The sequence below is a fragment of the Toxorhynchites rutilus genome, chromosome 3 (genome assembly GCF_029784135.1).
Source record: "Toxorhynchites rutilus septentrionalis strain SRP chromosome 3, ASM2978413v1, whole genome shotgun sequence".
NCBI classification, from domain to species: Eukaryota; Metazoa; Arthropoda; class Insecta; order Diptera; family Culicidae; genus Toxorhynchites; species Toxorhynchites rutilus.
In genome coordinates this window covers 144437640-144454539 of record NC_073746.1, presented here as the reverse complement: position 1 = coordinate 144454539, position 16900 = coordinate 144437640, and the positions used below count along the sequence as shown (strand labels likewise).

The 16900-nt window shown below is 37.4% G+C and overlaps 2 protein-coding genes across 2 annotated transcripts; both read left to right on the top strand.

The window, feature by feature from the left end:
- Positions 1 to 332: 332 nt before the first annotated feature.
- On the top strand, positions 333 to 1433 carry LOC129773541 (zinc finger protein 512B-like). The gene is made up of 2 exons (XM_055777155.1): positions 333 to 412; positions 474 to 1433. Exons 1-2 carry the CDS (start codon positions 398 to 400, stop codon positions 1431 to 1433), a joined length of 975 nt encoding a protein of 324 aa, XP_055633130.1. The 5' UTR covers positions 333 to 397.
- A 12185-nt stretch (positions 1434 to 13618) lies between these two features.
- Positions 13619 to 14690, top strand: LOC129777034 (actin-related protein 2/3 complex subunit 5-C). Its single transcript, XM_055783082.1, has 4 exons — positions 13619 to 13728; positions 13797 to 13971; positions 14145 to 14217; positions 14283 to 14690. Exons 2-4 carry the CDS (start codon positions 13826 to 13828, stop codon positions 14523 to 14525), a joined length of 462 nt encoding a protein of 153 aa, XP_055639057.1. The 5' UTR covers positions 13619 to 13728; positions 13797 to 13825; the 3' UTR covers positions 14526 to 14690.
- The last annotated feature ends 2210 nt before the right edge of the window (positions 14691 to 16900 follow it).

Here is a 16900-nt window from a genome sequence, read left to right as displayed (position 1 = left end):
CGCCAAGAACTCCACGGTTTCGCGAGCGATTATGATGGGACTGGTGGTGGTGGTGGTCGGGGTCTTGTTTTTCTTTCATCTTTCACTTTTCTTGCAGTTGTCACCGCTCCCGTCCATCGTCTGATTAATAGATGTAATTATATGTAAATTCTGTACCGGGTCCAGCCGACACTGATAACTGTGGCCACGGCATACGTATGATCTAACGGTGGAAGTTCGCTGGCAGGGCGCACGTTTCACGCACCCGTAGGGATTTCTTGTAGCCAAATGAAATGAGTGTTTGGAGTATAAAGGTGAGGATAACTTTGGTGCCTGCTAACAGTCTCAACTACGCAGGCGTGTGCGGGTTATATCGATTGGATATTTAGAAGATAGGGCTTTGTGGCTTTCTAGCAGCATGGAAGATTTACCGGTGAGATTCGTGTGGTACTCAAGCAATACTCCGAGTGATGTGGCTATTTGTGTTCTTTCAGATAAATTTTCTTATAGCGATCCTTCTGGTCCCAGTGGTGTTTGGAGACGCTGTTGTCTCCAAAAGTCTAGTGTCTGATAAGGTGATGGAGCAAAAGCCTGATAAACTACATCCTAGTGAAACCGAGAAGAGAACATCAAAACGACATCTTTCTGGTGGATTTGGATATAGCGGAAACTTTGGACTCGGTTGCACGACTTGTCATGGGGAGAAATACGGAGGGTATCAAGGATATGGTATTGGATATGGCTACGGTGGTGGATATTCATCTCATGGAGAATTCAATGAAGGCTTCCATGGAAGTATTGAATATCGAAAACCAATTGTAACCGCAACCATCAAAGAGCATATCCATGTGCCGATCCCGAAACCATACCCAGTGTTCATAAAGAAAGCTTATCCAGTTCCTTTCCCTGTTTCGAAGCCTGTGCCATACCCGGTGATAGTGAACAAACCAATTCCTGTTCCGGTTGACCGCCCGGTGCCCTATGCGGTCCCGTATCCGATTACTAAACATGTACGAGTTCCCGTACTCCATCCATATCCGGTACCAATAAAGGTCCCAACCCCAGTATATGTTTCTAAACCAGTAGTGGTAACCAAACCAGTGGTTGTGCCTAAACCCATCGTAATCACGAAAACGGTTCCATATACACCGATAGTAGCCTCACACAGTCCATCGTTCACGTCCGGTGAACATATCTCTGTTTCGGATCACGGGTCGCATCTGCAATCAGGCATCCATGGTTATTCCACTGACGCTCACTATGGTGGACAATATGGTTCCCAGTATGGTGGGCATTATGGCGGCTACGGTGGCTATGGTGGCTATGGTGGTTCATATTCTATTGGTCACGGGTCTACTGGTCTTTATGGCACAAGTGCGCACATTGGTTCTTCAGGACACTACGCATCTGGCGGTCACTATGGTTCAGGCACTGCAGGAGAGGTGCTTTGTTAGTCTTCATAATTTCAGAGCGTAGATGTACAACTATTTTAATATTTGGTAGATTAAATAAAATGAGTTCTAGTTTTAAGAAATAAGTGAAAAAGTAATAATTGAGTAAACAAAAGTGTAAATAAAGCACATTTTTTCGATCTAACTAAGTCGCTCTATTTTCTAAAATTTGATCAATATAATCAACAAAATTCAACACTCTGTCCAACTTCTATAAGACAAGGTAATGATCTGGCTGTTTCGTGCCTGGTAAACAATCAATGCTTCAACTTATATTCTAGTGTATTGCTATTGGTTACTACCATACACTGCATGATTCTCATATGTGTGTGCAAGCGCTGAGCGTAAACCAAAGGTTTTGTATTTTTCAAGTGTCAAGTTTTCTATAAGACCAGTTAGATTTAGCCATTGTTTTAGTTGGGAAAAGGAAAAGTGCTAACGGAGAGAAAAGAAAGACAAATCGATGCATTTCACCAAGAAAATGTCAGAGAAATTTCTCGTCGGATTGGACGATCCCATCAGGTAGTGCTTTGATGTATTTTTTGACGAATCCTCAAGGATACGGTAAGAAGGAGACGTAAATCCACGTAAATCGAAGCTCTCTGGTGAATCGAGCAATATTTCAATTTAAATGTTACTCGGGCGACAATTCGTCAAGTTTTGGTAAAAATCCTCACATAAAGTGGGTTTATAAGGTTAAAGCTCCTCATCTTACACCATCTCACATCGGAAGATGTCTGCCAAAACTCACATGAATCGATAGTCGGACATGGTATGTTGTGACAAAGAATGTTCCCAACAGAATACATTTTGTTATATACCATAACGAAAAGTTCTTTAATGTATAGGTTATCTTCACTGAGGAAGACAAGTTCAATTAGAATGGTTTTGATGGTTTCAACGGGCACTGGCATGATTTACGGAAGAAGAAACAGTATTCTTCCACCAGGAATTTTGGCTCGTGCATGGTTTGGGCGGGATTCTGTGCAACCGGAAAGCTCAAGATAGCTTTCACATCATTCAAGGATTACATATATGTTCTGGAATCTTTTCTTCTACCGTTTTTGCGTGGATATCGTCACAAAAAATATCAGCAAGGAAACTAAGCAATGGATTAAGGACCAAATACTTAATTTTTGGGACTGGCCGGCTCGCTCTCCAGACTTGAATCCTGTTGAAAATCTTCGGGGGATCCTTGTACAGATTCTGCTGACACTGCAGACACTGAGGGAAAATGGTACACCACGATTAACGAGCTCAAGGTCGCAATTTCGAAAACATGGGAACAATATCGAGAAAACCGTTCAGCAGCTTTTAGTAATTAGTATTCCAACATGAATTTTCCAAGTTTTCAGCCGAAATGGCAAGGATGCCTTTTATTGACATGTGAATCAGCCGATCGTCTTGAATTTTTCATTGATTATACTTATGAATTTTAAAATGGTCTTATCGAAACCGGGCAGCTGAAATTATCATATTTAAGAACAATAAATAAACAAACAACTCTTTTGAACTAAATTGACGTTAAATATACTTTATTCTAAGCATTCAACAATGTATGAATGTATCTTGTTGAAATCGTGACTGTTTGTGTTGCAACGAAATAGAATTAGGGTGGTCTTATAGAAGTTCACTCTGTCCAGATGCCAAATAACTGATTGGTGTATTCATTCTACAAGGAACTGTAGATGTGACGTATATTTCATGTCAACTGTTCAAAGTGAACATCATCTACTTTGCTTGAGTGAAGCCGATGCTGCTAATAGAGAAAAATGCAAGCCCTGCACACCAGCGACCCACAGCTGTAAAATAAGTCCAAGAGAATAGTTGACGGAACGGTGAAGCCGTATGTGTAGCGCACCTAAGTCTGTGCAGCCATACGCCGTCCGGACACGGGTCAACTCAAACTCAACCTCGACTTGACGAAAGTTGAAAGCATGTGAAATCAGATGGGAGTTCGCACACGGGGCAACCAGTTGACGAGGTTGACTCAACCTGTTTGAAGCAACCTAGCATGTCGAGTTGCCGCTGTTTGATGTTGACAACATATTCGCGATGACAGTGGAACGGTGTCGACGTCTGGGGGGCGACTCTCCATTAGGGGCTATAATTTGGGTCCCAAACTTGATAGTTGAATCTCTATCAGCTTAAGACACGTCTCTTGTTCTCAAATGTTGAGATTTGAATAAAAAGTTTCAGTGTTATTTAATTACCTGAAACACATATTCCTGACTCTTATTTATCCATTTGTGTATACTATTTGTCCGGTATTTTTACTGAAACTTTTTATGATAATATAAAGTTGTCTTCAAAAACAAGTTTCGAATGAGATTTTTTCACCACTTGCAAGAAGAAATGTTTTTCATTAATATAGAGTAAGGTAAATGATTTTGGTTTGTCCAGTCGAAAATATGATCATGGTTTGTCCACTTTTTTGAATTCGGCGCACCTGTCTAAAATCGGGTATTCGAATATTTCAAAACATATAAGTAAAATAGTCTTTTTCATGAATTACAGTAGTTTTATAAAGGGTGTGTCACATCGAATTGCATCACGGAAAAAACGCTGTAAAAATTCGCCCAGTAGACCGATCCTTTTGAAAATTTTAGACAGTAAAATAAAAACTATTAAACAACTTTTGGCATTTTCTTTTTATTCATACTTCGAGCCCAAGCCCGTATGCTCGCACCTTCCTCTTTACCCCGTCCATAAGGTTCTGTACAACGTCAGGTTGTAGTTTTTTTTTTAACAGAAATCCATTTTCTCTTGAAGTCCGCCTCCGACTTGACAACTTTTGGGTTCTTCCGGAGGGCCTGCTTCATAATCGCCCAATATTTCTCTATTGGGCGAAGCTCCGGCGCGTTGGGCGGGTTCATTTCCTTTGGCACGAAGGTGACCCCGTTGGCTTCGTACCACTCCAACACGTCCTTTGAATAGTGGCACGAAGCGAGATCCGGCCAGAAGATGGTCGGGCCCTCGTGCTGCTTCAATAGTGATAGTAAGCGCTTCTGTAGGCACTCCTTAAGGTAAACCTGCCCGTTTACCGTGCCGGTCATCACGAAGGGGGCGCTCCGCTTTCCGCAAGAGCAGATCGCTTGCCACACCATGTACTTTTTGGCAAACTTGGATAGTTTCTGCTTGCGAATCTCCTCCGGAACGCTGAATTTGTCCTCTGCGGAGAAGAACAACAGGCCCGGCAGCTGACGAAAGTCCGCTTTGACGTAGGTTTCGTCGTCCATTACCAGGCAATGCGGCTTCGTCAGCATTTCGGTGTACAGCTTCCGGGCTCACGTCTTCCCCAACATGTTTTGCCTTTCGTCGCGGTTAGGAGCCTTCTGAACCTTGTATGTACGCAGGCCCTCCCGCTGCTTGGTCCGCTGGACGAATGAACTTGAAAAATTCAGCTTATTGGCGACATCCCGTACCGAACTTCTCGGATCACGTCTAAACTGCTTAACTACGCGCTTGTGATCTTTTTCACTGACGGAGCATCCATTTTTGCCGTTCTTCACCTTCCGGTCGATGGTTAGGTTCTCGAAGTATCGTTTTAGTACTCTGCTGACCGTGGATTGGACGATTCCCAGCATCTTACCGATGTCCCGATGTGACAACTCCGGATTCTCGAAATGAGTGCACAGGATTAATTCACGACGCTCTTTTTCGTTCGACGACATTTTTCCAAATTTACGAAAAATTGACAGTGGAGCATGACCAACGTGATCTATACACTCTTATCTGATTATAAGCGAAAGCTGAAGATATAATTCCTAAAAATTAAATTTCTACAGCGTTTTTTCCTTGATGCAATTTGATGTGACACACCCTTTAGTATATTTTTACGGATTCACATGTTTTAAAGGATTATAAAATCCACTTTCTATTGGTGTCGATGCGCCCCTCAATTGAGCTAAATTTTAATCAATCACCAGATGACTATTTGGCACGTTTTCAGACCTTTTCTGTATTATAACACTTATAAATATTGTTAACATCATGCTTGCACACCATTTCTATCGGATTTACATAACTAAACCATGTATTTTACGCATTTCGAAGACCTCAATTCTGATCATGAGTTGTCCGTTTCACTAATTACCCATTCCAGCGTGACGTGACAACGGTTATTTTCACTAAAACAGGATTTTTCTAGTTTTCATGTATAAATCACATGATTTCCAAATGGTAAGGGAACGGGGGGAACGCATTTGATTTTGCCTTAAAAATTTTTTAATAAACTTTTTGTATGCATCCGCGCACATACCTGTGCAAGGGCGTTTATGTTTGCGTGTTGAAGATGGCTTCGACTTTGACGTTGACTTTGATCGTTGATCCTTGATCATTGATGTTTGCGTGTACATTTGTATCTGCACTTTCTTTGTATAACTCTACACACGTCGCTCTAAGGCTAAGTTCTTTCCACTCGAACCCTCTCCCTTAAATCCTATCTCTCACTATCAAACATTATTATTTTTTTAATTCCTCTTCGCGTACCCATGGATATATGCCAACATTACCATTCACGATCGTATTGCGGGATTTCATGCAATTTCCGGTCTTTTATATCCGTCCCAGCAAACATTAAATCGTAAAATTTTGCACGTGCCAAGTCTTACAAGAAATCTGAATAAATCATAATCGCATATAATATCAATCAAAGTATGTATCGTGTATATTTGAAACCGCATGGAATGTAAAAACTTGATTTCATATACCATTATCAAATTAAGTCGCAATTCGGTATAATAAACATCAATTTTATGATGTACATTGTCGTAAAATATATTTAATCCGCATCATATGCGTATATTACGCTGATGCAGTTTGTGTGTCGTATAAGCGTATAATTTAAATCGATTCAGTACTGTAGTAAATCGTGTTGCATGTTGAAGAAAATCATGAAACAGTAAATCATATTAGATCCTAATAAAGAACATATTACATCATATTGAAATTTTTGACCGCAGACCGCAGCTAAATGCGCGTCAGAATGTGAACTGCAGGACACATGAACACCGACAAGTTGAACGCATATTGCACATCGTACAGCACGTACGATGTACACATTTTTGAGTGCCTATATTTACCAATTTAACTATATGTGTCCCGAGCTCTCGCGGGCACATATGCGTAATGGTGTTTTCCTTCCTTTGGTGGGAGTAAAACATTGAAGATAATCAAACGCGGGGTGGCACTCTCGTGGTGTACACTACTGCGGCTTGATGAAAAAAAAAGCGCATCTCTATCGCATTGGGCTCGCAGCAAACAATCTTTGTGATTGTGGCGATGGCTACCACGACATCGAGCATGTTGTCTGGTTGTGTATCCGGTTCCATGCTGCTCGCTCTCAGCTCTCTAGAGCACTGAGAGCACAAGGCAGACAATCGGATATCCCCGTCCGGGATATCTTAGGTAGCCGTGATCCTGATCTTCTGCTTCATCTATACATGTTCCTCAGAAACGCCGATGTCAACGTTTAATGATGTTTCCTTCGTTGTGTCCCCGTTTCATATCCCTCCTATCCGATCGATAAACTTTTACTTAGTCGCGGCAATACATACACACACTCTTTACAGATACACGGGCCAAAGGTTGTGCAGTCCACGGATCATTCGACAAGAGCCAAAGGTTGTACCGCTCATAACAACTCTACACGAACTGATGATTGCGCCGGCTAGTGACCATTCTATCCTGGATTCCTCGAGTCGAGAAAGACGCACCACGCTAGATATGAGGTACAGACTAGGCGGGCGTTGCTGATTAATGGTCAGCTGCATCCCAATAGGAAGTATCCCGTGTCGGGCACACGTACAGAGCATTGGAGACAGCAACATCCCAATTACGAAAACACTTGTAATACTAACCTCGAGCCAACCGCAAGTAATCGGTTACATATTACTAACATAGATAATAAGAAAAATTGTCAAAGTATTGGACTCCCGGCCCCGTGAGGCTAACGCCATATGAGCCTTGATAAAAATATATATTTTGGAAAAAAAAATCATATTGAAATGTAATAAATGCTGATGCACTCGAAAGTTTTAACTGCTGTTGAATTAAATTTCAGATAGCCGCGCGAGATAGCTGGTGGATGATAATCCAGACGACCGGAGTTCGAACCCACATCGCAGCAGTTTTCACCAAACATCAATCTGTGCCATTTTAAACATTCATATTCCACTCCCAACATAAGTCAATCAAACAATTATTATTTCTACAAACATAAATACTCATATATAAAAATGAGACTATAATAAACATTTCACAAAAATATTTTGCGCTATTTTTTTTCTATGTCTGTAATAAATCGTATATGAGTATGGCAAAAGTCGTGTTTGGTGCTTTGACAATTCATGAATATATTCATATTAGATCGCAATTCAATTCAACATAATCGCTATTATAACCGGTCAAAGTTGCATATTCATCCAAACAATTTCGGTAAGCATTTACCATGTATGTATATGGCCTCCACTTTTGCATGCATATGCCAGTTAGGCGCATTATATGCCAACCAAATTTTAGGGCATATGATGTTATTATACGCTTGTTATGGGGTTTTTAACGAACCGAAAGTCACTATCCTCGATTCCAAAATGGCATCGAAATACGAGAAAGATCATTTGTATGTTTTGAAACGGAACTGTAATTAGTTAAATTAATCATTAATGTTCAACAGCCCCAACCAGCAAAAAGTCAGGTGTTGCCACGTTACAAAAGTATTTGACTAGCAACAAGCCAATCTAACTATAAAATATTCTCCAACTGATGATTCTTGTTGGAAATTTTCTTAATTTTACTATAACATCGTTTTATTTTGTGTGTTTTATTCATGAGAACGCAAAAAAAGTGTTTGTAGTGAGTCAAAATGTTGTTACGTTACACTGGAATGGATCGTATACTTTTCTCGACGTGACAACAACTTCTGGAGACAGTTGAAACTCCTCTATTTGTAGACCGATCTCAACCAAATTTTATGGGTTGTTGACTTCATTGTTTTCTCATTGTTTTCTCAGAGAAACATAAAAGCATAAAAATGTGCGAACCTATGTTCGTCTGATACACTTAAAACATGCTCTACTTTTGTGATGTGACAACGCTTCAAAAACAGGTATTTCTTTCAAATGCTTGTTTCTCATAAATTACAAAATGAAACGTAGGCCTACCCACGGCTCTTCAAACAAGCATTTAATCACCCATTCAATGGAATATAGACATTGAAGTTTGGTTAAGCATGTGCAGAGATATCTCGAAAAACATAAAAATAGTGAAGACCTGAAATATTTTAAAGATAATTATGTAGTTTTTCAAACTCGCCTCTCTCAATGAATAAAATTTAAATTTGTTACAAAAAATTTATGATATAACTAGTGCTTATTCAAATAACGTTTTAAATTTTTTCCTAAAACTAAAACTAGAAATTTGGTTCTCTGGTGCATAACCACATGGAATGGGTCTAATGTTGTTTTGTCCACATGATTTCTATGGCAACCGCATGGCGCGCTGCAGTTTGTTTATTGTGTCCTTCGCGCATAGCAGAAATGAAGTTTTTCTGTGTTGAGTGTTGAGTGTTGAACACTTTTGAAATGCCCAAGAAAATGCAATATTCTGAAGAAAGCCTAAATTATGAATGAATCAATATGATGACAGTAAACTCATCATCTACACCTACTTGAAAATTCGATTTTTTTTTCATTCAAAAATGGTGATTACTAACACCGGACAAACCATGTTAATTTTTTGGGCAAACCATGATCAGAGCTGGACAAACCATGATCATAATTTCTCTAGGGGGGAAATTGTTAAAAAATATATAAATTTGAATAATTACAACGCCGTATGGTCATATTAGAAACTAGAGACTTTGGGATTTTTAACAAACCCAAACTCGTATTGGTTATATGTGATTTTCATGAAGAAAATCGTGAAAACTAAATTGGACAAACCAAGATCATTTACCCTATTAATTTGATACGGAGAAGTTAATTTTTATTCCTATTTTTAATTTTAAAAACGTGTTCGTTCCGCCTGAAATCAATTACTATCTTTGGCGCTCGCCTAAACTAGTAAACCAAGCTCAAGGCCGTTAACCCTTTCCCGTACAACATCGAGTCTCACTAATATAACATAGGGCGCTAAAACGCTCAGCAGGCTAGTGAAATCACTTGATGTGTGACGTATTAAATAATTTTCAAGAATTTTCACACTTATTCACACTTCCACTCACCCTGAGTATTTTTTATGGATCAATAAAGAGGTTATGCTATGTGGGAGCGCTCGATCGTCCATATTATTTAACCATATATATTTTTCTCATATCGTTGATATTATTTTCACAGTATTTTGAAAATAATTGTGAGCGGTCGGGCTTTACCGTTAATTGTAGAGCATGTAAAACAAAAGATTCTATTACAGAACTCGCTGATTGGCCTTTTCTTCATTCTAGTGGAATGACACTTAATTTACGTAAGTCCTTTAGTATTAATTACAGGGACAAGATAATTATCGGGGATCTTCTAGGGTGGATCTTTTACGCGAATCATGAAACTAACTATTACAGATTCAAAACTAATTCACAGTCGTAAACTATGCATATCTAAAACTTGTTCTGAATAGGAACTTAAATAATCCACCACTTAAAAATGCCCTCATATTTACCCTGTCTGTTAAGTTCAGGAATATTTTTTTTCAGGAAGTTTTTTTTTCAAAGTTAGTGGTTTTGAAAAGTTTTTGTCATTTTCCCTCAAAAACATAACAAACATTAATGTTTTATCAACCAAAATAAAACTCTCATACTGCTGTAAGATTCGTTCTTTGACACCGAACTTTGTTAGGAGATGAAGAGAAGAAAAAGGAATCTATTGTTCAACTGCAATATTTTGAACGCAAATTTTGTTTGTGCAAGTTATTTATGCGTTCTCTGGTTTTTGTGTCGACATCCGTCAGGCTACGAATTAGTATACTTAGACACAATGGAGTAGATTTCGTGGATTTTGTAGATACTTAAAACGAAATTACAGCAAAAGTAAAATAATTTGTTTAGTGGTTGGTGTATCAAATCATTTGATGCATCAAATCATAGAGTAGTTTGATTGATTAGGTTACCTATGAATTAAAAAAAAAATTGGTGGATTATATCTATGATATAACCGCAAGGTTGATGTGGGACTACCTTATCTTAGTAATCATTTATTTGTGTTGATTAAAATTTTGATTGAATGAAACAATTTCCGAATTCAATTGAATTTAATATATTTACTTTGGGAGTAAAAAGATTGTATAATGCCATGTAAGGTCAATTCATCCAATAGATTTTTCTTCGTTACAAGTAAATTTAATGACAGTCCTTTTACGTTTGGTATGATGACATCTTGGTTTTGATGTCTCTGTTAGGCCTGACCTGCATTTGCAATGCCAATCATTTATTTGTGTTGATTAAAATTTTGATTGAATGAAACAATTTCCGAATTCAATTGAATTTAATATATTTACTTTGTGAGTAAAAAGATTGTATAATGCCATGTAAGGTCAATTCATCCAATAGATTTTTCTTCGTTACAAGTAAATTTAATGACAGTCCTTTTACGTTTGGTATGATGACATCTTGGTTTTGATGTCTCTGTTAGGCCTGACCTGCATTTGCAATGCCAATTTCCTCAGACACCCTGGTGTTCTCTGAAGTCTGTGTTAGGGAAATACATTTCAGTCGGAACAAAAATACCCCCGACTTTCATGTATTCGCAATGCCGATTTCCCCAAGGCTGCTTGGTTTTGATGGCTGTGTTGGGAAAACCGTAAATCGGGCCAATCAAAACGAGCTAGTTAGGGCGTTTAAATAACGCTTAACATTTTACAGTTAATCAATTGATTATCTAATGAAAAATAACATTTCATTAATTGCGATAGAAGCGTAGAAATATTACGTATCAATTGATGCAAACATCTTTCCGATCCAGTATCCCATTTATTTATTCATTAGGCTCATTAGCATTTTAGCTGTAACTGAGCCGGGTTTTAATTGTGTACATGTACATATGTTTATGTTTCTATAAACTGTAAATTACACAGTAGTTAGTAGTAGCCAATTAGGCGTTAAGTTTTCTGTTCCATTACATTATGGTAAATTACACAGTAGTAGCCATTTAGGCGTAAGGGTATTCTTTCTGTTCTTCCATTGTTCAAGCAGACCGGACAGCGGAGACAGTTGATATTGATCATTGTTGGGTTATTTATAGATCAGCAGCCCGATGTTTCTTGCAGAGCAGAGTAGTTGTATGGATGAATCGATCGAATTTCGACCGTGGATCGATCTCCATCGCTGATGATGTTTGCGTGGACGTAGTTATTCTATAAACAACACAAAGATGGTCAATTGAGGGCCCTGAGTTTGAACTCACGACCGATCGCTTAGTAAGCGAACGCGAAACCAAGTGGCTACGAAGACCCCCTTATTTCCGATCCAGTAAGAAATGTTCGAGTTATAAGCATTCGGAATCTTTCATTTTTTCCTGCATGTTCTATGTTTAGGTTTTCATTTTACCCCCGATATACTCCGGTTAGACGTAGTCCCACGTCAAAAAATTGAAGTAGTTTAAATTATTTTAAATTATTTGTTTACAAGAAAATGTGAGGTAAACTTACTTTTTGATTTCAAGCGTATTTTAGATAAAGCTCAAATCTATAAAAGTTCGGTGACAATAAAAATGACTATGACTAAAAATAAACAACTCTATAAAAGTTCAATCACAAGCGTAGTTTGATTTGATACTCAATTTCATTGATCCTCAATGATCTATCACGCCCTAAAAGATTCTCAACTCACAATATATGATACAAGAGGATCTAATTTGTTTTTAGAGTGTCGACTCACGCAAATTTAGTTGCATGTTAAACGGATATGTCTGACAGCTTTGGTTTCTGAGTATGCCAATCATATGTTATATATAATAAAAAAAAATTAAAACACAAAGTGCAGCTGAATGTTATAACTAAGTTCTCGAAATTGTGTAAAAATGCCAAAAACTTATAGAATATTTCGAGAACGGTTAGTCTTAGGATAATAATCTTTATACAGTTATTCATATAGAGTCGATTTATTGTATTACTCTCTTTGCAAATGGGTACTTGCAAAGTGTCGATATTTAATAAATTTCTAAAAAATAATATCCACGTTCTTCTGAGATTTTTCATATAACACTAGCTATCAAATTCAATTTTTGAGTTGAACAAACAGGGCCAATATTAAGTTTATTTACTTTGCAAAGAAAAACATCGCTAATTCGCAAGAAGAGTAATACATGAGAGGCTCACAATGAAAGGGGTGTAAGTGACATCATCGATTTCCCTACATCGACTCTCTTTATTGGTCATAGCTTAGCTCCAAACACATTCCCAGCTGTATTTGACAATGTCATCTATCGGATTCTAAAGCAAACTCAAATTGGAACGTTTTTGCAGTTGAGTTATTGACTAAAGAAAAAGTTGATGAAGAGAAATCAATTAAATCACCTACATCATATTATAATCCAAAAGCAAATAAATGTTGTCTTACTTCTAAAGAATTATGGCTCCATTGAGTCTTTATTTCCTAGACTTATAATTTATTTACTTGAATCACTTTACTAATCATTTTTATCATTTAGAAAACCTAAAATTTGAATGAAACAAATCTAAAATGCGATATAGGCGCAATAAAATTGTTTCCTTGATTTAGATTGGAAAAATTGAAGAATGTCCACGTGGTTGACAGAGGAAAGGGTATAGTATGTGGACAGCCCCTTAGGGTCAAGACTTCTTGCTTCAAGTAATTAAATAACGTCAAGTATGAATTTTCATTCAATATTTAGCAATTCAATTTTACCTTTGAGTCTTCTAATCTGATGGTGAGTAGTTTGGATCCCATATTCGAATGTCGCCTCAAGTCATCGCGGATACATTCGTAGTCCCGGGTTGATGGCGATATTGACCGTGTAAGGTGGCAAAATATTGAATGAGGTTAGATCGGATGTCAAAAGCCTAGCTGTCACGACATTGAAGACAGTTATTATCAATAATTTTGATCGTGTAAGGTGCCCATTACACTCGTCTCTTTTAGAATCTATCAGTTCGTGTGAACATTGCTTAAAGATTTTCAACCGGTTATTTGTGTTCATTCCTGCCCCTCACAAAAATATGCATACTGTTTGTTTTCGTGCAAGTGTGTATGCATGTATTATCGCAACTTTTCATGTTTGACATTTCCACCATACCGATGTTTAGTTATCTTTCGCTGGCACATATTTGCTTCTGCAGCAGTATTTGGGTGTGTAAAGATAATTTAAAGTCGAATTACAGATAAATTATCCTCTACGATCGATATTTTTTTCACAGATATATTTTTGAAAACAATTTCCTGCACAATGGCAAAGAATACCTCCAGTTCTGCATTCCGCAAAATTGATGTTGATCAATACAATGAAGATAATTTCCGAGAGGATGACGCAGACCAGGCCTCCAGTGGAATGATAGTGCCCGATGAGAATGAAATCACCTCGCTTCTGAATAGATATCCTTTTGAAAACAAATCTTTCAGGAAAAATATCTGTTTATTGTTTATTTTGGGCAACAAAATTAATCTTTTTTTCCAGTTCTATTTTTCTGCTCGTGTTAAGTCATGACTCATTACGACCAACCTTTGTTAAATATGTATTTTCCTTAATTATGATAAATTATCAACACTGGACGGAACATTGATGCGCTGAAGACCGTCTTACAGAATGCCCCTCTGTTGTGCAAGAATCAGCAAGTGAAGGTGAATATTTCTCCCCATTTCACAGCAATACATTCGTAACTAATATGTTTATTTTTCTATCGTAGGACAACGCACTAAATCTCACATTGAAAGTCTTGCTATCAATCAAATCGTCCCAGATCGATGCTGCGATCGAGTCGCTGGATGATCCAGAGCTGTGGGATGTGCTGATGAAATACATTTATCGTGGTTTTGAGATTCCATCGGAGGGATCCAGCGGTCATCTTCTCACCTGGCACGAAAAGATATTCGCGAAGGGAGGTGTGGGCAGTATTGTACGTGTGTTATCGGATAGTGCTCGGGCCTAAACCGGTGTTTGTGAGCCAGTTTTTATGGTGTATTACATTCATTTTTTGTTTGTTTTGAGTCCGATTCATACCGAAAGTTTATCGAATATATATAGACTTTTGATTTACTTGTTCAATGTTTGTATATAATTTAGGCGAAATAAATCTAGAAGCCAGAACAGAAAACGTCTCCAAGTACATCATTTTATTTATAAGATTATAGTAGACAGAGGCAAAATGTGCCACCATTCGTTTGGGCTTTTTATTGAACCAATAAGAGCCCCCGCATACTACAGACTTTCTGTCAACCAACAGTTTGGTCGGGTCGGCCTTCTGGTGCAAAAACCGACCCAACTGAATCGGCGTAATGTGCGCACATGCATACCTCTCCGTACTGATTAGGAAGCCGACCTAACTATCGACCGACAAATCAGTCTGCAGTCTGCGGGGGCTCTAACACTTATTTTCCAGCAATTGTGTTAGAAATACTCAATTGTTTCATAAATACTCATTTTGACTGATTATCGCGAAAAACATAAAAGAATAGCATTGAATTAATTTTTTCATTATGAATTTTATTTCATATTTTCTGTATTAAACATTTAGTCCATGTAACGGAGAAACATGTTATTTGCAAGTGGATGCACGAGAATTGTGTCTGAAAATAATCTGATATTATTATGTCGAGTTTTGGTAGAAGCTCTGAAATTTTATCGTAAAAAATAATTTTAAAGGGTAGATTACAAGATCAGTCAATGAACAGTTCTGCGATTGGACCCATGAACGTGCACTTAGTAAGAAAACGTGGATGTGATAACGAAAAATAAATTTTGGTCGGAACGAAGTTTGCTGGGTCAGCTAGTTTACTATAGAAAAGACAATAAATGTTAATATTTTTTAAACATCTCGAGAATGACTGCATTAAGGAGGAGATTGATAAAGAGCTTTTTTCTTTCAATTCACATCAGAATTCATAATTTGTGGCTAAAAATTTCACAATCACACACAAAAATTCGAAGTTTCGAAAATTGATAAAAATTCGATGTTCCACAAAGTTTGTCAAAAACAGTTTTACCATCTTGGACTCATTTTTGAAAATTTCTACATGACTTCTATTTTATATGAAAAACAAAAACAAATTAAAAATATATATTTTAGATATTGCAAACTAAAGTTTTGTTTGTAACTAAAAAAAGGACTATTTTTGACGTAGAACTACGTCTTTCATTAAGGGTGCCAAACCAGAAAACAGGTTACGTTTTTATGAAATAAAGTCAACGTTAATAACTATTTTTGCCGCGAACAGATTTTGGCGATTTACATACCAAACGAATCGGAAATTACCTAGGATTTGTTTGATATGCTATACATTACAATCCCATAGTCTGTATATGGTTTAAATTGATGAGAATTGGAAGCATTCCCATTTTCTCATACATTTGTTCTGTCCATTTGTGTGCTTTCTCGAACAGAGCAGTCAATAACAAGCAACTTACCGACTAGCAACGAAGGAGAAATCGTAAGATGTAAAGTCTCTGTGAACAAAGGAAAAGAAGAAGAACGAAGGACGAAGAACGAACGAAGAAGAACGAATATTTGCCTTGAGTAGAAACAGTAGTTCTCGCTGAAGTCTGGTTTAGAGTTCCCGTGAACGTGAACTTGAACAGGTGGTGGAATAAATTAAAAGTTAAAATTGTTTGTTTTCTGTCATCAATGCATTGAACTGACGCTATGGTTAAGCAGGTGTTAAGGTTGTGTACCAAAAAATTATTTGGGGAATACCAAGTTATTTAATAAGTTATATTAAGTTATTAATTTATTTGGGCTTGCGTGCCAGTCGCAAAAACTGCTTTCAACTAGGATTGCATTTGCGCTAATATTGATCAATCTCTTTTCGAGATTGTTGAGATTATGGTAGAACGGTTATTCCAAAATTTTCGTAGCATTATGAAATAATATCCGTGGTTATAAACAAGCGACTTGAATTGAACTATAGCGTAGTTCTACGTCAACAATGCGGTCGTGTCTTGAACACCACCTTCTATATTTTTTTTTCTCAGTGTATATTTTTCTCACATTTCGACATCAATACTCTATAACTCTTTCTAAGACAATATTTCGGTAGGACTCATAGTTTTTGGAATATGAATTAACAAAGATTTCTCTAACTAAAATCGGTACGCCTTTTTGAAAAGTTACACTTGAGTCAAAAAATTCCCAAATGATGTGAAAAACTCATATTTCCTCCAACCCAAACGGAATACAAACTTTCATTCGAATCAAAAATACTCATGTTTTGTCATTTGTCGATTTCATTTGGAATTGCCCAATAGTAGTAGCGAGCGAACAAAAAAATATTATCTCCATCCAACAGGTGCAGACCGAAAATTTCAAAA

What these genes read in the sequence shown, in the direction of transcription:
- LOC129777034 (XM_055783082.1), top strand. Translation starts at nt 13,826, where the DNA reads ATGGCAAAGAATACCTCCAGTTCTGCATTCCGCAAAATTGATGTTGAT. An exon ending in ATCACCTCGCTTCTGAATAG is followed by an intron (nt 13,972 to 14,144) that starts ATATCCTTTTGA and finishes AATTATCAACAC; the next exon opens with TGGACGGAACATTGATGCGC. An exon ending in GCAAGAATCAGCAAGTGAAG is followed by an intron (nt 14,218 to 14,282) that starts GTGAATATTTCT and finishes TTTCTATCGTAG; the next exon opens with GACAACGCACTAAATCTCAC.